This window comes from Sminthopsis crassicaudata, chromosome 2 (assembly GCF_048593235.1).
Source record: "Sminthopsis crassicaudata isolate SCR6 chromosome 2, ASM4859323v1, whole genome shotgun sequence".
NCBI lineage: Eukaryota > Metazoa > Chordata > Mammalia > Dasyuromorphia > Dasyuridae > Sminthopsis > Sminthopsis crassicaudata.
Window position 1 is genome coordinate 513,571,964 of NC_133618.1, and position 21,855 is coordinate 513,593,818.

The 21,855-nt window shown below is 52.3% G+C and overlaps 2 protein-coding genes across 5 annotated transcripts in view; both read right to left on the reverse strand.

Annotated features, from left to right (window-relative positions):
* Nucleotides 1–754: 754 nt before the first annotated feature.
* Nucleotides 755–12,433, reverse strand: CDH24 (cadherin 24). The gene is given in 15 exon segments (XM_074294257.1): nt 755–982; nt 1,181–2,261; nt 2,442–2,690; nt 3,355–3,466; nt 3,550–3,671; nt 5,741–5,877; nt 7,300–7,553; nt 7,972–8,159; nt 8,542–8,560; nt 8,562–8,710; nt 8,831–8,950; nt 9,314–9,608; nt 9,826–10,165; nt 10,445–10,497; nt 11,480–12,433. Coding segments are annotated over 12 exon segments (2,346 nt in total). The 5' UTR covers nt 10,027–10,165; nt 10,445–10,497; nt 11,480–12,433; the 3' UTR covers nt 755–982; nt 1,181–1,761.
* A 132-nt stretch (nt 12,434–12,565) lies between these two features.
* Nucleotides 12,566–21,855, reverse strand: part of ACIN1 (apoptotic chromatin condensation inducer 1) — a 39,518-nt gene continuing 30,228 nt past the window's right edge. For 3 of the 4 annotated variants that reach the window (XM_074294255.1, XM_074294253.1, XM_074294256.1), the window contains 11 exons: nt 20,485–20,626; nt 16,735–16,777; nt 15,832–15,965; nt 15,587–15,739; nt 15,130–15,271; nt 14,890–15,035; nt 14,631–14,738; nt 14,399–14,506; nt 13,834–14,158; nt 13,642–13,742; nt 12,566–13,498 (listed from right to left, as the gene is read on the reverse strand). In XM_074294255.1, the coding sequence (XP_074150356.1) occupies nt 13,196–13,498; nt 13,642–13,742; nt 13,834–14,158; nt 14,399–14,506; nt 14,631–14,738; nt 14,890–15,035; nt 15,130–15,271; nt 15,587–15,739; nt 15,832–15,965; nt 16,735–16,777; nt 20,485–20,626 (1,705 nt within the window). In that variant the 3' untranslated portion in view covers nt 12,566–13,195. The remainder of the gene's footprint in view (nt 13,499–13,641; nt 13,743–13,833; nt 14,159–14,398; nt 14,507–14,630; nt 14,739–14,889; nt 15,036–15,129; nt 15,272–15,586; nt 15,740–15,831; nt 15,966–16,734; nt 16,778–20,484; nt 20,627–21,855) is intronic. The other variant, XM_074294254.1, reaches the window with a different exon arrangement.

The window sequence follows — 21,855 nt, forward strand, 5'->3', positions numbered from 1 at the left end:
GGAATATACACGATTGGATATTTTGTATTGTATATTGTACCTTTTCTTATTTCCAATTTCATTTACTTATCTTATTTAATCTCTTTGAACTCAGTTTTATAATCTGTAAAATAGAGATAATACTTCTACTATCTAAATTGTTATGTTATGTTAAATATGTTATGAGGAGAGTTATATAAACCTGAAAGTTAAGTGAGTTATTTTTTATTCTGCCAGCGGTCCATCCCTGAATTTTTCCCATCTTCTTCCTAATGGTTTCTCTTTTAGCTTCCCCTCATTCCACTTCAGTCCTGCAGTGACTGCTCTCCATTGCCTCTTTCGGTGACTCTTCTTCCAAATCTGAGTCTTGCCAGATGCAAATGGAGACTGATGGAATAGAACATCTGATTGATTGCTAGACTCAGTTCCCCCTTTTCCCGATACAGAATGAGCCCCTGGTCAGCCACCCCCTTTGGTGATGAACCCAGAAGGGAGGGGAGGAAAGGAAAGGCCAGGGACAAGAGCAGAGAGGGAGGAGAGGATAGAGAGCTAAGCTACATCTCATATCAGAAGAAATGGGCAGTGTGGGGACAGGGCTAAGGCCTTCACACTTGGCTTCTTTGTGCCATGAAATCCTATAATGAAACCTTGGTTTAAAAGCACAGCCACCACTAAGACCTTACAAAATAAAGTGTTTGTTTATTATGAAATTAGAGATGAAGGCCCCTCCCTCCCTCCCACTTTCTCTCTTCCCAGCTTCTCCCCCCACCCCCTATCCCCCACATTCCCTTCCCCTTGGGACATGGAAGCACACGATGTGAAATGCCCAGAGTAGGCCAATAGCCAGACCACCCCCAGGGCCATAGCTCCCCAGAGATGTGGCCTGGGGGGCAGACTCAGGATTTTGGCCCCTTGGGCAAGGGCCTAGCTCCCTCTCCCCGCTGGAGGTCAGTTGGGCCAGGGTGAGGCCATGAGTGATGGATGGAAACCATGCGGGCAGGATCTGTAGGAAAATGAAAGGAGAGGTAAAGGTCTACATTCTCCCCTATCTCATTCCCAGTGTGAAATGTTCCCTCTCACTTAGCTCTGCCCCCAAGGAAGTAAGAGATCTCTGGAGGCCCACCCCTGTCCCTCTGCCCAGCTTCACTGATGAAGGGGCAGTGTCCGCTCCCCAGCACCAAGCTCTGGGTCAAGCACTGACCTGGGGTGAAGTATTCCCCATAGGCGGGTGGCATCAGTGGCTGGAAGTTTTCTTTTCTTGAGATGGGTGACGGAAAAATCAAAAAGCTGTTAAAACTTGGTCACAGAGACCCAGAGAAAACCACGGGGGTGTGGGCAGGAGAAACAGAGATGGATAGACATAGGCTGTGCAAGAGAGACAGGCAGGGAGAGCTTCAGGGGGAGGGACGGACGGACACGCTAAGTCTGACAAAAAGACACAGAGAGAAAGGCGGAGGCACACTTGGGAGAGCCAGAGAGAGAGGAAGAGCACACAAAGAAATGTAGAGTGAGAGGAAGAGAGGGAAGCTTATTCAGACAAAGATGTAGGCAGTCAGAGAAGGAGACACACACAAAGAGACAGACAGGGACCCACGGAGTAAGAATTAGAGAAAAGAGACGGCAATAGGAAAAGGATCAGAGACTTGAGAGTGGAAGGACCAGTGGACCAGGGGCTGGTGGCTGCTGCCCACTGGACCCCGTGGAGCTCCCTCTGAGAGGGCATGTAAGTGGGCACAGCTTGGACAGGGGCTCCACAGAAACAGGCAGGATTAGGACTAGTCCTCAAGGGGCAGGGGGCTCCTTTGCCCCATACAGCTCAGCCAAGGTACGAAAAAGTGGCCCCCAGTCATCCAGGGGTTCAGCGGGCCCTGAGGGGCCACCTGCCTCACTGCCTGAGCCCAGAGAACTGAGGGAGCCACAGGAGGAGCCTCGGCCTTCATAGCCATACACCTGCACGGAGTCATAGGGTGGGACACCGGGGTCTTCGTCAGCTTCGCGAAGCCTCAGGGCCAGCAGCTGCACCACATCTGCAGTACCGGGGGGCCGTGGCTGCCGAGGAGGCTGGGCCCTGGGCAGCACGTCTCGGCGTGCCGGAGGAGCGGAGGCAGGAGGGGCCGCCCCGTCGGGGTTCTGAAGGGCCGTGATGTCGAAGGCCTCTGTGTCCTCCTCACCACCGCCCTCATCATCATAGGTGATGATGTTCTCTCGAACGTCCTCCTCCTCCAGCACCATCAGTGCCTCTTGCTTCTGTCGCCGGAGGGCCACGAACAGTACAACCAGGGCTGCGAGGAGGGAGAAGTCAGCTCTCCCGCACCAGAGGCCCCCACTTCTCTGGGACAAGATCCCAGGCCCCACTCAGGGCGTCCCCTTTCTTAGTGTGTCTGTGCCAAGGCTACCCCAGGGATGTCCCGCTCCTGCCTGGCTCCCCCTAATGTCCCACCGTGACCCGCGGGGCCTTTTACCTAGCAGAGTGCCCACACAGGCAAGAATAGCAAGCAGAGCCCCGGTGCTGAGCCCTGCCGGGGAGAGCTGAGCCTCGGGCCGGCACGAGGTCACCGAGCCATCGGGCTTACAGCGGCATATGCTGATCGTCACCGTGGCCGTGCTGCTCAGGGCCGGCTGGCCCCAGTCTCGCAGCTCGATGGGCACCAGGTAGGGCTCCCGGCGGGGCGACACCAGGCGGGGGGGCAGCAACACACTGGCAGATCCATCTACAGAGAGAAAGACAAAATCAGAGATAGAGAGGGAGACAGAGAGAGAGGAGAGACACGGAGAGTGAGCAAGAGGGGGTGGCAAGAGGCAGAGGGACCAGGGCTGAAGGCAAGAGCAGGGTGGCTAGAACCAAGCCCAGAGGCGTTTTAGGCCATGCCAATCCATCTTGGTGCAGTGGAAGTCATGAGCTTCAAGGTCGGGGCAAGACTTAGGAAGGGGAGATGTACACATTTATTAAAAAAAGAGAGAGAAAAGCAGTCAGCAAAACAAAGCACAGGCCCATCCCCATCTGTTATTTTTGGTTGGTGGCAGCACCCTTGCTGGGGGAGGAGGGAAAACAGACAAGGTTAAATTGGGGGTAGGGGGTAATAGAGGTGAACTTGGGTGAGAATCACGGTACGAGGGGCAGTACGTTGGGAGAAGCTGTGCGAGTTACAGAGGGCACATCATTTGCAGTTGCAGAACGGTATGGAGTCATCCTACTTGCAATGAGCTTGCCAGCCCCCTGGCCCAGCCCTTCCTGTGTTCCTGACCCTGGAGGATAGGGCTCTGGAGGAAGGGGGGAGAGGAGGGGTCCTGGAGGGACATACTGATGCACACTAAGGGAAAACTTAAGGCAGAGAGATGGGATATTTGAAGGTATGTGGGGGGGGAGTCACCTACCTCGATTGTCTCGGACAGTGAAGTTGGCATCGGGGCCCAGGGGGCTACTCAGGGAGACATAGCTACTGTTGCCAACTTCATCCCGGTCCAGAGCCCGGACAACCTGAATTAGCTGTGAAGGAGAGGAGGGCTCAGAGCTCTCAGAGCGCCTGGGGACCCTGCCCCACCTCTGGCACGGAAACAAACTGTACTCACCTGGCCAGGGGCAGCCGTGTCACACACAAAGGTGTCGTAGGGCTCGGCCAGCTGCGGGGCATTGTCATTCTCATCAAGCGTCTGGATGGCGACCTGTGCCCGGGAGGCCTGTGCAGAGCTGTCTGAAGTCAGAACACACATGCACATCCCTACACACGGGCCCAGGGGCTCATCTACACACGCACGGAGCCCATAGAGGCCGGCAGCACGGGCTGTGTGCCGGGGCCCACCGAGGGTGGGCCCACCTCACTAGAAACGTGTGCAGGGACTACATTCAGCAGGGTGCACACACATGCAATGTCTGCCTCCACCGTCCTGGAAGCTCATGCACTCCCAGGAATCCAAGCTGCAGCTGTGAGCTGAACTTCCCCTAGGGGCTCAGAATGTATGGGCAAGGGGGGGCCAAAGTCAGAGCGGCCTTTCCACCTTCCTGTTGGTCCTGGCCCTCCCTCCAACACTCAGCCCTCCCTCCTCTGCTTAACTCATGCCCACCCAAACAGCTGGCCAGATGCCCTCAAGAGTCAGCCTGCAAGATCATCAGCTGTCCTCCTGTCACCTGGATCCTACCGCCTCCCCCAGGCTGAGTCACCCTACTTCCATACACTCGCCACCCAGCCCTGCGGCTCTCGCCCAGCCTTCCCTGTATCCCTAATGCTGGGAACCCCAGGGGGGCTCTGGAGAACATGCTGCAGTGAGACTCCAAGACATAGAAGGGAGCATGGGAAGAGACCCTGTCCCCAGCTTTGGGCCCATTAGACCCACGAGAAGGAGACGTAACCTAACGAAAGCCAAGCATTGCAGACAAAATCCCTGGATAGAAGTCTGAGGAGGTTCCCCCCCACCCCCGCCCCAACTCGGGGGCCTACGTTTGATTGCTTCTGCAGTGAGCTCTGACAGGGTGGATGAGAGGGTCTGAGTGTGGCAAGAACAGGGAGAAGAAACATCCCAGACACAGGAAGGGGACAGCCTGTTTGATCCAATGTTTACATTTAACAATTTAAGTAACAAAGTGTTAGTGGGTTTGATGAGGGGAAGGTAGGAACCCTGAGGACAAGAGTGCACATTATAGACTTGCACATGAACACAAATACATTCGTCCGTTCATGTACGATGCACAAAACCGCACCGGCATAGCAGAGCATACACACATATCCATGCACACCCATAGACATACACATCCACAGAGAGCAGGGAATACACAAGGCATAACCTCCCTCCCCCCCCCATCCCTTGGGGATAGATGGTCAGCGTTGGGTCCTAGGAAGCAGGGGGGAAGCAGAGCAGTTATGTAACAGGGAGTGGGGAGGGCAGGGGGAAGGGAGAAGGCAACACTGAGGCTGCCTTGGCCGAACAGAGGTGGGAATACAGCTCTCGGGGGGCCCTGGGCAGAAGCAGTGAAATGCCCAGACTGAGACAGATGGGAGAAGGGCCAGAAATATCATGGCCTGCCCCCTTCCATGCTCTTCTCCCCCCCCCCAACCCCTGCAGATTTGTAGCCCCACCTCTTCCCCTCCTATCTGCCTCTTCTTGGATCACTCTCATTATCTTCAGTCAAATTTGCAAACTTCCTAAAGCTAAATAAATGTCAATGGTTATTACTCTGACTAGTACAGCCTAATGGTTACAGTGCTCAATTCAGAGTTGGGAAGAGTGAATTCAAATCCGGTCTCTTACTAGCTGGATGGGCAAGTCACTTAACATTTCAGCCTCAGCCTTCCCACTTATTTGGGACCTAATTTTTTGATGTTTGCAAACCAATAAATTGCTATAGGGATGTCTTTTTTCTTTTTCTTCCCTGAAGCAGTAATTAGAGAAGGAGTGGGCTATGTCCTGGTTGGGAGTCTCTGGGGATGGACGACATAGTATGGATGGGAGTACAGTAGGGGGTGGTATCCGGGGTGTCAGGGCTGGAATCAGAGTTGGAGAAGGCATATCAGGGTGCAGCATTTGTGGGAGATGGAATAAGAACTCAGAGTAAGAATCAGAAGATTTGAGCCATGCTTCTGGTGGTGAAACAAAGGCTAGACACAGCAGCCTCTGTTGGGCAGCTGCACCACCACTTCTGCTACCATTAGGGTTTCGCCAGCAATCTTCAGATCCTCCAGAAGCAGGAATCGGTTCTCTTTTTGACTCTTCCCTCAACACCCATCTCACTTCCACCAGCCACCGAGGGACCCTTGCTCTCCCTTACCAAGTTCAGTGGCCAGCACAGTGAGATTGTGCCAGGCTCGAGCTTCACGATCCAGAGGCACAGACGTCCGGATGGTGCCGTCCTCAGGCTCAATGGAGAAGCAGCGCTCGGGGTCTGAGTGGGGGAGGATGGAGTATCTGGAGAGAAGGGTGTCGGAATTAGTAGCTGGGGATGGAGCAGGAACTACCTGGAGGGAGGCTCAAGAGCTCATCTAATAACTGACCTCCACTGGGCTTTGTGCTTTTGTCCTTTCTTTACAGCAACTCTGAGTTGCCAGGCTAAGTATTAGGATCAAAGACTTAGAGCCAGAAGGAAATTTAGAAAGCAGAACTTCTGTATTTTACAGATGAGGAAACTGAGGCCCAAAGAGATTAAACTGACTTGTTCAATATCATATTGGTAGTTAAATGAGATAGTTAGGATTTGACCTCAATCCCCCAATTCCAAATAGCCTTGTTTCTCCCATGCTAGATGAAGCCATTCTATGAAGGGGAAATTGGAATACAGAGAACTTAAGTAATTGCCCCTGGTGCCCAAGGAATGAAGAAGGAAGCAGTGATGTTTCCCCAACACCATGGATACTAGGGTTTGGAATATCTCGATGCCAATCTCCTAGGTTAATTCTCATAGCTGCACTTGGCAAAAAAATTGAGCTCTTTGGAATCAGGGCCAGATTCACTAGTAGAATCCACCTGGCATAATTTCTGGAGCCCCAGGAGGGTCCCTTTGCTTTAAATTATCTCCTCACTGGAGGATTACTTTGACTGAAATCAGTCCTCTTTGGGTAAGCCACCTAGCCAGATACATCTCTGGGAGGGAGAACAGAATAAATTGTGAGCAGTCATTAACACCTTAGGAGGAATCACTTAATCAGATCCTTAGAATATGAATAAATAAGTTTACCAGATTTTAAGACTTCAGTATCTATGGGAAATGGTAGAAATGGAGGTATAGAGGGTGAGCTTTACCTGGAAAGACAGGACTGAGTAGGGTGTTATGGTGTGGATTGGGAGGAAAAGGAACAAGGGATGGAGGAGAGAAACAAACTTTCCTGTCTACAGTTTTGCTGAAGGTGGAGGGAAAAGTCCTGCTCCTGGAGTCAGAGGGTATCTCTGTCCAGAAAAGAGATCCAGAGGGACAGGGCAGCCTATCTACAGACTCCCCCAAATCTGGGTTGCCCTTGTGCTCATACAGTCTGTAGTACTTAGGACTGGGGGAGTAGGTCCTGAGGAAGTTCAACCATTGGTTTCTCCTGTCTTAATAGCATTGGGGAAAATGGATGCTTGTGGGGAAAGGGTTGAAAGGAAACCGAAGGAGATGAAAGTCTGGGAAGCTACTGGAGAGGGATAGGTCAGGAATTGAGAAGTTAAAGAAGGCCACAGACTAAAGAGGATACAAGGAGAAGCAGGGGCTAGGGGGGCATGGGGTGGGAAGAGCAGGAAGAGCACTAGAAAGTCTTTAAATTTTGATATTAAATGACTCTGAGAAGCAAATGAGAGTGGGTTTTGAGCTATCATTCGCTATTGAATAGGATAGGGCTGTGGTCCCCTGAGACTCACCTGATGGGGCTGGCAGGTGAATCGAGGTCTGTAGCAGAGACACGGCCCACCAGGGTGCCAGGGGCACTGTTCTCAGGCACAGCCAAATGGTAGGTGGAGTGGGTAAAAACGGGTGGTTCTGGAGCATCCTGGACTGCCACACGGACAGAGGCCACATCCTTGAAGGGCCCACGACGCAGGTAGGCTGGATCTATGAGTGTATTTGTGGCCTCTACTCGGAAGGCATAGGATCTACGGCTCTCAAAATCCAAGGGCTAGGAGTGGGAGAAATCAGGTTGGTAGAGGCCGAGGTGGCACCCTGGAGCCCATTGTGTCCCTCCTAAACTGGATAGACTGCTCTGTCCTGGGCCTGGGACGCTGTCTGACCCCAGAATAAAGCCAAGGGTCTGGGACCAGACATGGTCTGGTGATACAGTTCCCTTTCCTGGAAAGAATGGGAAGCCCTAAGATCTGGGAAGCCTCTGGGGATCCATTAAAGCAGGAGGAAGAATGATTCAATTAGAAGCATATAGATGCTTACAAGCAGGGATGCTGGGTGGCCTGCCACCCCCTTCTCCCCCGCCAAGGTAATTAAATAGATAGGTGTGCATCTGGGGCAACGTCTCAGAAAGTGGAGCACAGAAGGTGGGAATTGGCTTGAAGTGGAGGGAGAGTGTGTCAGGTGGGGCACACCTTGCGAATGGTGAGGAGCCCATCTTGGCCTTGGGCATCAGTGCTGATACTGAAAGTCTCAGCTCCCTCCCCATCCAGGATGCTGTACGCCATGAGGGCATTGTCTCCCAGATCAGGGTCCTGGGCTCGAAGCCTGCCCACTAGGGCCCCTGGTCCTGCAGTCTCCACCACTGAGAACTGGTATAGGCCTTTGAAGAGAAGGAGGAACAGACTCAGAACAGCCCCTTCTCCTTTCCCAGATATTCCCATTTCCTAGAAAAAGTGGAAAGGAGGACCCTGGGAGAATTCCTCATTCCTTTTGCTTCCATTTCTCTAGAAAGCTCCCTTGAGTGTCTCCCTTCACCCTGGTTTGTAGGGAATCATAGAGATGAGCAGAAGGCTTCCCCAGGGCTACCTTCCCCCCTCTCAAGAGAAGTGGCCTGAGGGGAATGATTCAGAGTATGAGGGAAATATAGATAGAGGGGCTAAGAAATAGAAGTCCAGGCCTAGTCAGATAATAGACTCCAAGAGCTAGCAGACTCAGGCAGCCCAGAGAAGAGGACAAAGAGGGATTGGAGTTGGTGGCCTTACTTTGAGGGAATTTGGGGGGGGTTGTCATTGACGTCGCTGAGAGTGACAGTGACCGTGGTGCTGCCCGACAGCCCCCCCATGTGGCCACCCATATCCTTGGCCTGAATCACCACCAGGAACACTTCCTGAGTTTCCCGGTCCATGTTGGGGATTGCGGTCCGGACCACTCCTGAAAGGAGAGGGATATGATGCTAAGTTAAAGACAGAGAGGGGAGTTTTTCTGATCCCCATTCTCACCCTTCATCAGGCATCCTTTAGAGCCTTTCCCTCTGCTGCTTCCAAACCTCACCAGTCTGGGGATCCACAGAGAAGAAAGGCAGCCCATCCAGCACCGTGTACACCAGCTTGGCGCTATTCCCATAGCTAGGATCATCGGCGTCTTGAGCTGTCACCTGAATCACTGATGTCCCTGCCAGGGAGTCTCCTGTCACCCCCAGCTCATAAGGGAGGGAAGGAGGGGGTCAGGAGAGAGGGGTGCGAAGATGGTTTGGGCAAGTGGCCATGGAGCATGTGTGGACTGATGGCCTGGGAGAGGAGGAAGGGAGGCAGTGCCCTGAAGAGAGGAAAGAGCCCTGAGCCATGGAGTGTGCAAGGGAGTATCCTAGAAGAGGGGAGGACATATTTTAGAAAGGTCTGGAGGAATGGGATGAACCTAGTCTGGAGAACATATAAGTTGGGAGTGTATAGCTTGCTACGGGAGAGGCTTAAGGGGGAGAGAAGTCTGGCTTATGCCATAGGAAAAGTGGGGTGGGTGAAAAAAAGGCTTCCTCACCAACATTGGACATCTCTGGCACAGTGGCATGGTAGGGCCCGAGGGGGAAGACTGGTGGGTTGTCATTGATGTCTTGCACTTTAATGATGAACTCAGACGGTGGCTCTAAGGGCCGGTTGGAGGCTCTGTCCACAGCCTGGGCCAGGAGCACATACTGGGCCTTTTCCTCCCTGTCCAGGCTCTTGGTGACGTGGATGTTGCCAGTAGCCTCATCAATCACAAACACGGTACCTGCTCCCTCTCCTGTCAACAGGTATTTGGTTCGACCCTCACCACGATCCACGTCCGAGTGAAGCTGTAGAGGACACGGAGTTAGGGGTCAGATATGAGGGAAACACGGCGAGGAGAGAGAGCACAGCGAGGGGGATGGACACAGGGGATCAGAAGGCCCATGCTTGGCGACAAAGGTCTTGACCAAGGTGAGGGAAGGAAATGACGTGGGTCAAGCTAGGAGGAAGGGTCAAATGGTTGGGAAATTTGAGAATGTTTTGAGGGGTGGGATTAGTTCTTACTCTGCCAATGAGGACGGGTTCAGGGCCAGCATACTCCTCGATGACGAAGAACTGGTTCCAGACCCAGCTCCTTCTTGCCCGAAGCAGTGTGGGCCCCTGGCCCTCCCTGATCCCAGCCCATGCTTGGGCCGGGGCCACCAGCCTCCCTGCACAACCCCAGCTCCCCAGCCAGGCCAGCATCAGCCGCACAAAGACCCACATGCTTTGAACCCGGTTCTGGTGTTGGCTCAGCACAAGCTCTACTCACTGACCCACCAGCCCTCTCCCCACGGTGATGCTGTCCATGTGGTGGGTGGGGCCAGCAGGGCAGGCGTGTGGGGGCTACCCCATCAGTCCAAACCTGCAGAAAAGGGATTGGTTAGCAAGGGGGAAGGGCAAGATGCCCTCAACCCCCCCTCCCCCCGCTGGGCACAGGGTGACCACTCCCCAGCACCCTTACTGTTAGTGGGCTCAGTACTAAGAAAAGGAATTAAGGGTTTGGGGAAAAGAGAACAGATAGGACCAGAGAGGCTCGAATTGGAAGGGAGGCAGGGAAAGAGACAAGAGTCCCCACACCTGCGTGATCTATTCCCAGTCCCAGCCGGCCCCATCCCTCCCCCTGCACCATCCCTATGCTCACCTCTGGCCCTCCAAGTTGCCAAATTTCTGGTCAGTCACAGTGCAGCCGGAGAGCTGGGGAGAAAGGAGAAAGATGGGGAGAGGGTCAGTCCGAGGGGAGGGCCCGAGTGCTCTTCCTCTAGCCCAGCTGCCCCTCCAGCACAGGGTGACCCGGGCGCGGTGACTAGGATCTCTGCCCAGGGAGCCGAGGAGGAGGGACTGGGGAAAAGGGCTGGGGCAAACTGGCCGGGCTCAGAGGGGCTTGTTCCGGGGGGTGTGGCCTAGGATATTGGGGGGGGGGGGTTGAGAGGCCAAGTGGAGGGAAGGGAAGCAAAATGGGGGGGGGGGAGATAAGGCCTAAAGCAAGAGGCGACCCCTGCGCCCGGCTCCTGCGCCCAGCGCCTGCCCCGTTCCCAGCACTGGGGGGCTCAGTCCGCAGCGCGCGGACACCCCTTGGCGCTCCGGCGGGGACTAGCGCGGCCCGGGCTGGGGGGGGGGGGGGCGAGGAACCGCCGAGAGGCGAGAAGAGGAGCGAGGGAGGACCGGGCGAAGGCAGAGGATGGTGGTGGTGGCGAGAGCGCCGGGGGACGCACAGACCGGAGCCGGAGCCGATGCGCAGCTCGTGGTGACGGGATCCCGAGGGCCGGGGTCGGGTCGGGACAAGAGGGAACTTCAGAGCCCGAGAAGCGGGGGCTGCGCGGGGAAGGTACGGAGGAAGGGAGCCCGTCCCGTCCTCCTCCGCCCGCCCCTCTTCTCCCGAGACCCTCACCTGACAGCCGCGCGCCCGCTGGGAAGCGGCACCGGGAGGAACCGGGGCGGGGGACAAGAGGGCGGTTAGGGCAGAGGGGCAGAAAAGGGCGCGCCGCGATGCCCGGGAGAGGGGAGGGATGGGAGCGGGACTGGAGAGAGGGAGAGCGGAGACGGGGAGAGACCGGAGAGGGCGGGAGAGCCGGGGCTGTCCGCCGGGCGCTCCGGTGTCGTCCCTCCGCCGAGACCGCAGAGCCCCCTCCCGGCTCGCTGACCCCGCCGCTCTGGGGCTGGCGCGAGGTCCGCTTACCTGGGCTGGGCGAGGGTCTCTGCCTCCTCTCCCGGCAGGAGGCTGGGGCGCCCAGCCCGGCACCTCCCCCCGCCCCTCGGCCACTCGCGACAGAAGCGCAGAGACCCAGACTGAGGCGGCGATCGGGAGGACGCGGAGCCCGCTCGGAGGGAGCGGGAGCCACGGCTCTGCTGCAGGTCTGAGCGGCCCCGGCGAGAACAAGAGCTAGACGGAGCGGCGGGCGGAGGGGGGAGCGAGAGAGGGGGCGGGGAGGAGGAGGCTCCGCCTGCAGAGGGAGGAGGGGGGAGGAGGACGACGGCGGGAGGAGGGGGAAGACAAACGGGAGAGAGGGAGGGAAAAGAGAAGAAAAAGAGAAGGAAAAAAAGAAGGGGGCGCAGAGGAGGGGGAGCCGGCTGCTCTTTTCCTTCCCAGTAGACCCCCCCAGCCATCACGGCCGCGTTGCCTCCTCTCCCCCCTCAGGGTCACTTTAGGCGGAGGGTGACCCTCAGCCATACTTAGGGCATCACTTTGGGGAGCGCAGACTCCGGGGTGTCCGGATGGGGGCGGCCTGGGAGGGGGACAGCAGTCTTTAGGGACTGTATCCGAGAGGGGCCAAGGGGTCGGAACGGACCCGGGAAGGACGTGATTTCCTGGGGCGGCCATCAGGAGAAAAGGAGCCTGCGCTTCGGGACAGTCAGCCTCGGTATTCAGCACGTGGGGCGACTGCCCCCTGGTGGCAGACGCGGGGAAGTTACCAACTCAGAGCGGGATGGTGCAGACAGTGCCATGGCTGAACTTGTTACGGGGTGAAGGGGGTGTTCTCTCCTCCACACTTCCCTCTCTTTCAGCTGAGGTCATCACGTCTCCCTCCCATTTCCCAAAGACCTTTCACTGGCCCTCTCCAGGTGGAAAGAAATAAGACAATTTTCTAGACTGGTGCAAATTCCGTGCCAAATGCAAGCGTGGAGGGGCTAAGAGCAGCCTGTACAACTCCTGACTTCCGGTAGTGACCTCAACAGTGGTGCTTTGGGACCACCCGCCTAGCCCTCTTGTACCTCTTCTCCTCTCAAGCCACTAGCTCCCAAGGACACCCAACAGCACAATAGGTAAAACTAAGTCAGATTTTTATTTTTTTTCCATAGACCACATCATTTAATAATAAAAAAAATAAAAATAAAAATTGAACAGAAGGAAAAGGTGGATATAAAGTGGAACTTGTGGGCCAGGTGGAGGCTTTAGGGCAAGACTTCAGGAACTGCAGGAGCCTGGGACTTTGGAGGAGAGATGCTGATTCAGCTCATAGGTGCCCCAGTCCTGACCCCAGCTATTCCTGAGGGGAGCTGAGAGAGGACAGGGTAAGAGGGATCAAGTTATAAGGAAAATGAAAGACAGGAGATAGAGATGAGGGAGATGTGGAGGATGCTGAGTCCCCTGGCTGCTTCCCATTGTTAAGATTAACCTTTACCCCCACCCCCCTCCCCCCAGAATGGGTCTTAGTCCTACACAGATCCAGAAATGGGGTCTGGGGAAAAGGCTGAAGGGCACATGGGGCAGCACACAGCCACTTCTCCCTCTCTGTTCTGTGAACAAAAAGAGGGACACGCTTCAGCATGGGTAATTCTGTGCAATACCCTCAGGAGTCAAGGTGGTGGCAGTGTGCCCATCCAGTTGTGGCTCTTACCACCCACCAGCAGGGTGGCTGATGCCTGAGGCTTTCCTTAGGGTAGGGGGTTCCAGCTAGCGGCGCCCACCCCTGTCACGCACTGGGGTGCTGCGGCTGCGGCTTCGACTGTGCCTTTTGGTGTCCCGACGATCCCTCTCACGGCCCCTTTCCCGATCCCGATCCCCCCGGTCCCTCTCCCGTTCCCGCTCTCTTTCCCTCTCTCGGCTGTGCTCGCGACGTTTCTCCCTCTCTAGCTGCCTGCTCCTCTCTCGCTCAGCCTCCTTCTCCCGTTCTTTCTGTTCTTCTTCTTCCTGTTCTTTTCGCCGTTTCTCACGCTCTTTGGCCCGCTCAGCCCGTTCGGCCTCCTTCTGAACAATCTGTGGAGCATGCAGGGGGAGTTAAAGAATGTTTGCTGCCTGTGCTTTTTAGCAGAGTGACCATGCCCATTCCTGTAACCCTGCCCACTCCCTTTTCCAGGGCCCTTGGGCTGTCTCCAGTTTTTATAAAAGAGAACACTAACCTGGCAGTCAGTCAGAGGAAGCCAGTAGATGCAGGGTGCTGCCTTGGTCTTACGGAACAAGTCATCCAACAGCTTGGCAGGTGGCTCCTCCTGGGCTTTTTCTGTACAGACAGCAAATGGTTAGATTCTGGGTGAGCCCAGCCCTGATAAGTGGGCACAACTGCTACGGTCCAGCAGCTAGGGATGCAATACCTTTCTTTTCGCTCTTCTTCTCTTTGGACTTGGCTCGTTCCTTGCGGCGGCGGTCACGGGAGCGAGATCGGGAACGGGGCCCTTCACGAACCTTGTCCCGGTCCCACTCCCGTTCTGAGCGAGTACGTTCCCGTCGCTCCATCTCTCGCTCCCGCTCTGCCCACTGCTCCCGCACTGCCCGCTCCTGCTCCCTCTGCTCTGCCCTTGGATGATGAGGTGGCTGGGCTGGGGGCGGGGGCGGAGGGTGCAGGGGCCGTGGGCCTCCCTGCTCTTCAGTTTTAGGCTCAGAGGGTCGATCTGGTAAGAGGCCTCGGTGAAAATCCAGCTGTTGATAAAGAAGGGCAAATAGTGGGAGTGAAAACACTCTTAAGTAAATCTTAGTGGCATCTCTTCAGCAATTGTTATGAGATCAACTACGGGAGAAAGAATCTTTCTCTGTGAAGATCATGACCAAGGTGTCAGGGAAAATCCTCAATGAAAGGACTCTGGTGCTCTGGGTCCTCAGTTAGAATATGGGAAGATAAGATGCCCACCTTTTTTATCTTTTTCTTTCTAGGTTTCATACCTCATCCTGCTCTGCATAATCAGCACAGAGGAATTTGGGATTGCTCTGGGGCCATTTGACTCCATGTAGAGCTGTTCGAGTGGCAACAGCTTCCTCTACTGTTGAATACTGATAAAAGAGCAGAGAAAACGATCACTTATATAAGCTTTCAGTTCAGTCACCATCCTACATCCAAGACCAGATCCCAAAGGACCCCAATAACTCTCTCCAGAGAGAAGTTCTTCTTCCTCACCGTGACATAGCAATGAGATTTGATTTTATCTATCCAAAAGGCTTCTTCCACAAGGGTTCCTGTACGACCCAGCAACTCCTTCAATTGGCCTAATGTAAAAGGACGAACCTGCCAATGAAAATGGGACGTCAAAAGCCACAAAGGAAAAAAGAGCTGAAATGTAGTCATTCTTTGTATTTCTCCAGACCCTGTAGGAATTCAGGCAGAATGCTTGGGAATGGATAATCTTTAGTGAAGGGTGGGGTTGGAAAAGACTTACCAAATTGGAGATATGGACAATGTTATTGATCTTGCCCCGAGGTGGTGAGGGCACCTGGGCTGTACGGACAGGATCATCAATTGTGATAGACACACCAGACTTCTGCTGGCTGATTGAACGCCGGGTCAGTGTGTCTCCCAGGGTCACTGCAAAAACAAAAAGCAGGAATGGTTGTCAGCAATAATCATACACATAACTATTTGATTATTACCTTCTCCACTACACCTTCTTAGAAATCACCTTTTTTTACTTCATGCTCCACAGGTGGAGGCAAGGCAACTTCTACAGAAACCTGGGGTGCTTCAGGGGGCTCAACTTCAGGTTCTTTTTCTTCCTCCTCTTCTTCACGTTGTCCATTTTCCTGGCCCTCTGCTGGCACCACCTATAGAAGGGGAAAGTAAGAGAGCATCAGGGGCTTGGAGGCATTTCCTAACAATCATGTCATGTTAATAACCCTGACTTTTTCTGGTGAAGAAGAGAAGTATGGTAGATCTCAGAAGCTGTTTCTAAAATGCTAGGAATGATGTTAAACGAGGCTTGTCATCTGTCCCTATTTGTGATAAGAAATACTGAATCAATGGAAAAAGAGACACAGTTCAAATTCTGACTCCTACCTCAACTGCCACCCTGTTCCCAGCCACTTCCAAATAGGGAGCCTCTCCATAACCTGGCTCCTTAGCACACCAAGCCTTTTTACCTGAGTAACAGTCCGGCATATCTTCAGCCCCTTGTCGTGGGTTCCATCCTCACCATTACGTTCTGTCTCATCTTCAGAAATCCTTGAGTCATCAGCATGTAGATCCACAATGGCCTCCTGCCCCGCCAGGGGTTTGATGTCGGGGATAAGGCTCTGGGACACAGATACCCCCCCACCCCGTTACACTGGGCCCATGTCTACTCCCACCTCCCCACATCCCACCCCTCAGGCTTTTCCCACCTCACCTTGAGAGACTCAGTGGTGATACTGATGGAGGGCTTCTTCTGCGTGGTGGCTGTGCTAGCCCCCCAACGCCGCTTCCGTCCTGGTTGTCCTCCTTCTGTGTCACTATTTCCAGCTGGTACCCCTTTGGTAGCCGCTATCCCCAAGAAACAAGGCTCAATTATGAGATGGTCAAGAGCTTTATATTGGTTCCCTCTGTAACCCCACTGATCCATCTTTAATTTGGGATTTTTAACACAGTTAAACTAAGGCAAACCACCTTAGGGAATTATAGAAAACTTGTCTTCAGAGTAAACAAGTAGAACTACCTCCTGATTAAAAGAAACTACCTACCTGTACTTAAAAGCAACAAATCACAATTTGCTTAGTGGGGGTTGTGTGAAAAGGAAAATCCCTAAGCAGTTTAGCTTTTCAAATGGAGGTAGAAATGACATTTAAAATGCAGGGAAAGAAAAGGGCCAAGAGATATATGGTTCTTTAAAAAAACAAACAAACAAAAAATACTACAACTGCTATTTATTAAACCCTCTCTAGCAGAATGAAAAACTCCTCTGTGAGATATTCACTATTCTCTGGCTCTAGGAACTTAAAAGTTTTTGAAGGAATACACCTCTCTCTACACAGAAAAGTACTAAAACTGCAAAGAACAAGAAGGGAGACAGAGTGAATGGACAGTAGGATATGAAACATGTCACCGTATATGTCTGTGGGCAAAGAAGTAATAAGTCTTACTATTACTTGGAAACTAGTATAAGTATAAGGAGTTCAATGGGACTAGAGAAATAGCAAAAACCCATACTCTTGGAGGACAAAGATGCAAAGCAATAGAGAAGTATTATCTGCTCCAACACAAAGTCTGGTTGCTACGGAATCCCTAAACATCAGTGATTTAAGTCTGGACTTACAGACAACGGAGATCTTCCTCTTGAAGGATTTGGGCATCGAGCTCTGTATAGAGAAGAGAAGGGGAAAAAAAAGAGAAAGAGACACACCCCACAGAGAGGGGGGGAAGAGGTTAGATGAGGGTAGTTTCAGCACAGGCTCCAGAGACACAGAGTAAGAGAGACAGAGACAGACAGAGAGACCAAAACAGAAGCGGCAAACGGCAAAAACGGAAGCGGAACCGATGCAAGTTAGAGAAAAAAACAAAACCAAACGTCACATCGGGGAAAGGTCCGTCCAGTCCACACCATGCCTGCATATTAGCTTTACCAGAAATAAGTTGAAAAGAAGACTTTAGGGTGTAGTAGCTTCCCCCGCTCTTCAAAGATGTTGCCATGCCCCCTTCATAGTCCTGGGTTGAGACATACTTGCCCAGATTCTGAAGCCACTGCCTCAATTGCCCAGAGTTGGCTAATGCAGTCCTCCTTGCCCCCTATTAACTCAGGTTAAAAATGAAGGAACAAAGAAAGCCAACTTTGGGATAGGAAAGGCCTTAAGGATCTTCATTTTCCTCCCTTTAATGACCATCCAGTCTACCAATGAAAAAGACTTTAATCCCTCATGTATAAACTATTTTGCTTGTATCCTATTTGCAAAATGCTTTTGTACTATAGAAGGTTGGATTCCAAAGATTTGTTACCTATAATCCTGATATCTTTTAGAGGAAGGCAGCCCGAGACCAACTTGACTGGAGGTGAGTGAAGTAACAATTGTAGAAAGGTCTTGAAAAGGACAGCCTTTTATCACCTGGAACCTCCCTCAGCAACTTACTTGGGCCCATGAGGGACTTACCGTTCCTTCTCCAACCAGGACTCATGCCTTATGGGCTTTAACTGAGGACTAGAAGGTGGCTTTGAGACAACTCCCTTCCTCTTCCCAAAGGAAAGGGACTACGAGCAGAGCAGAAGGGAAAGGCTAAGAATGGGGGACAGAGTCGAGAACCTTTATATTTGCATGCTTATTTCTGGAAAAACTAAGGCCACCCTTCTAAAGGGTAGAGCAGGACTCTTGACAAAATCTCTTCTTTCCACCTCCCTCCCCAACCCTGCTTCTGTCATCTAACCAAGTCTCCTTGGTCTCCGTTAAGGGCCAGCCTGACCCCAGCCGGGCCGCTCTCGACGGGAAAGTTAGTGAGAAAAAAAAAAAAGTCTTAATTAAAACAGGAAAAACATGAACCAAATAAATAAAATCAATAAAGAAATCAGAAAATTAAAGAAAAAAGGGGAAAAATAAAATAAAGATTTTTGGGGGGAAAAAGAAAAAAAAAAAAAAGAAGAAAATAAATAAATTAGGAATATGACAAATGTTCCAGGTACCATCTCACACCTGGGATCTTCAGTTCAGCCAATCGCACCTCACTGTGTACTGTATCTAGTCAACCGCCGGTCCAATCAGAATGAGCCCTCCCTGCTAGGCGCTGTGCAATTGGTGGGGGGTTGGGTTGGCAAAAAAGGTGAGTGCACGGCGTGGTGGTCGGCGGCAGAGCCACAGTCCTCCCGGGGGGCGAAGGGGGGGGCAAGGGGAAAAATTGGGGGGGGCAGTGCCCAGTCTCCAAGATGTCAGACAGTTCAGTGGTGGTGCCCGGGCTCAGCGAGGGGCAGAGGGGGAAAATGAGGGGACAGCAGTCCCAGCCCTGTATGGGCACCATCTTGTAGTCCCTGATGAGGAGGTGGCCACTGAATGGCAGGAGTGGCTCATGCCCTGGATTACGAGAGGCAGGCATGGCCCCCAGGTCCACCAGTGACAAACTGCAGCAATAACAACTCAAAGATTTGCAATCCAGGTGATAGATGACTCCAGGGTCTTTTTTTCCTCTGCCTGCAACTAGGTGGGGAGGCTTTTGATCAGATGTGGCCATGGCGCCTCAGATGAAGGTGCCCCTGGAATTGGGTAGACAGACATTCCAGGTGAAGAATGACAACTGTAAGGCCAGGCTGCTTTTCTTCTCAAGAGGGTGTGGCTTCGCCTCAGAGAGCTCCAGCTGGGACAGTGGCTCCAGTCAGGTGGATGGATGGGTCCAGGCCCCTGCCTCCAAGGATGGAGAAGTGGTAAGAGCTGCCAGCATACTACCCTCCACCATGTGTAGCCAGGGACCAGAGGAAAGTCCATCTGATGAGTGAGCAGTGATGTAGTAGACTGGGATGTCACCAGCATTAAGTCCCTGGGGCTTAGACCTTTGACCTTCTGCAGGATCCTCAGTTGTTGAAGCTTATTCTGAGGGCCCCACTTTGGTATCTTAAAGCCTGCTGCCATGTCCACACATGGCTCTTTAGGGAGGTTTTGTTGCCCTAGAAAGGGAATCCAACAGTCTGTAGAGAACAAGGAAGCCCCCAGCAGAGGCATATGGATAGGGGCCCCAGCACTGATAAAAGTTCTTCTTGAGGCATCCCAAGTAGGGAAATGGCACAAGTCCGCCCCTTTCCAGATGTACTTTGCTTTCTGAATACAAGTCTCTCCTGAACAGTACTCTTCTGGCCCCCTGCTGTAGGCAGGGCAGGGAGGCAGGTGTGGGGAGCCCCCCCCAGGAGCCCACATACAACAACCCCCCTTCTGGCCGAGGCACCAGGATAGCAGACTCGGCTCTTACTGGGCAGCTCAGTAGCAGCGGGTGGGTCCAGAGGAGGAGACAGCAGCAGCAATTGGCCAGTTGGGCAGGGTTATATTTTACGGGCGGATTACCGTACATGAGGTACTTGGACAAAGTTTTACGGGGAAGAAGGACCTTGTAATAAATAATATTCTGCACATCAAATCACTTTCACCGGCCCCCACCCCCGCAACACACACCAGAGAAAGGCTACACACACAACAATCCCACCCACCCTGTGCCCCCAGCTCCCAAACCCAACTAAGACTTTCTCTATTACTACAACAGCCAAGGAGATTTTGCTGGCTCGGATTGGGGCAGTCCTTGAATTGGATGCATGGCATGAATGAATTAAAGAAAAACAGAAAGGATCACCATGGATAAAAACAGAGAAAGGAATTCTCCATGAAGTACACTTATATACATCTCAGCAAAGGGACCACTGGGGGGCAGATAGAGAACTCGAATTTCCTCAGCATGGTTAGTCTATGGTGAAAAATCCCATAAGCCCACTAGGGGGCAATGCTTTCTAACAGGATAAAAAGGAGGGAAAGCAAGGTGACTATCCCCAAGAGACTGAAGATGATAGTAACAAAAACTGAGCTCTGAGTTTGAAAAAATAATTTAAGGAAGGAGGAAAATCCTAACAAGAACTAGTGCCCCTAGTGTCAGCCTACCAGGATATAACTAAGCAGCCCGAAGTAAAAAGAACAGCTGAGATTTAGAGCTAATGTCCTAGAAATCTGTAAAGGAGAAAGGAAAAAGAAAAGCAGAATAGTGTCCCCCTTAATTCAATCTCCAATTGATCAATAGAAGAGAAGAATCCCAGGAGCAAAGCTTTTTTTTTTTTTTTTTTTTTTTTAAACAAGAAAGAAATATTAAGCCTCATTCCCAATACAAGGGGCATCCCTTGCTAAACCAGCAAATTCTCCCTTTTGGCCCTACACTGATTAATGTCCTGTCTGCCGCTGGGACCTACAGGTCCCAGATCTCTACTGAGCAAAGATCTGCCTTGTCCCTTCATTCTGAACTCATCCCACTGTTCAAAGGGGGTCACCAGAGTGGCCTACCCTTTTTCCCCAAGGGTTGTCCCCCACCCTCACCAACAGGAGGCTTTGAAATTTACCTCTTTCTTCTCCTCATCCTCTGCATTGCCCTCAGGGCGCTCTTCATTGCTTGCAGCATCAGCAATGGGCATGGGGGGCTCAGGCACCTCATTCTCAGGCCTGTTTTCAGCTGTCTCCATGGTCACTTCCTCCTTCTCCTCGCTGACAATATGGGGGGAGGAGGGGGGAGGGTAGGAAAGGAAGGGCAGGAAAAGAACCAAGGGGAACAGAGAGCAAGATGTTAGCTCGTGAGTCAGGAAACCCCCATGCTTTGTCACTGGGGATGGGGGTGGGGTGGGGATGGGTTTGGGATACTTTCCCTATCATATAAGTATTTAGCACCTACTGACTGCCTCAGTTCTTTGGGCTTGAGGCCTAACTCAAGTCCAGAGGAAGAGGTAAGATCTTCTTTTACCCTAAGAAAGAAGGGCAATTAGCACTAATCACAAGAACCATATCCTTCCCAGCCAGGCTGTGATGGGTCTGGGGTATTGAAGCTTTAGTGTCTCTGGCACAGTCCAATATCACTAATCAAGGTTCAGTACAGGTTTTTATTCCTATCTTCAATGATCCCTCACGTGATTCTATCAAAACTGTCAGTTAATAAACACTTATTAAGCATCTATGTGCAAGACACTTTTGGGGGTCTTTTTCTCAAAAAGATGATAATGTCTGGTCATGGCTATTGTCACTGATCTTAGGTGAAAGCCTATCCAAAAGCTTAAGTAGCTTTTAAATAGTCCATTCACTCATCTGACCTGGAGATACCAGGAATGAAGGAAAAAAACAGAGGGTTACCTCACCAAAAAAAGGTTTTAAGCCCCCACCCTTTCACCTCCCCTCCATCCTGACCAGCTTAAGGTAGAACTTAAGGTAGAATCGTATACCTTTTACCAAGAAGGTGCAGAGGCCACTCTGATATTCAGCTGACCCAGCTTTTCCCAGTATCCCACTCTTACTTTTAAAGAATTAAAGAGCTAACCACTCTTAAGTCGGAACACACCTATCATTTCCCCAAATACCCTCAATGCTTTGAATAACCCTCCCCTTATAGCAAAAGCACAGAATCCTTGATCCCATTCTAGAATACACAAACTGCCCCCCCCCATTCCCACGAAAGTAATTCCAGAGATCCATCTTTGAATAAACTGCCTCTCAATCTTTAGTCCCCACCCCTAACTTCACTCTCCCTCCCCCACATGCTTTAAAAAAACAAAAAAAAAAAAAAAAAATCAAATCAAGATGACCAGGGGCCTAATTCTCTGGAGGAGAAACCAAGCCTCCTGGCGTGATAATAACCACCAGGAAATCCAGCAGGCTGATAGCCTGACATACAGAGGTCAGAGAGTCTCCAGAGAACAGACTGAAGAAGGCTGTTGGGGGGGGAGGGG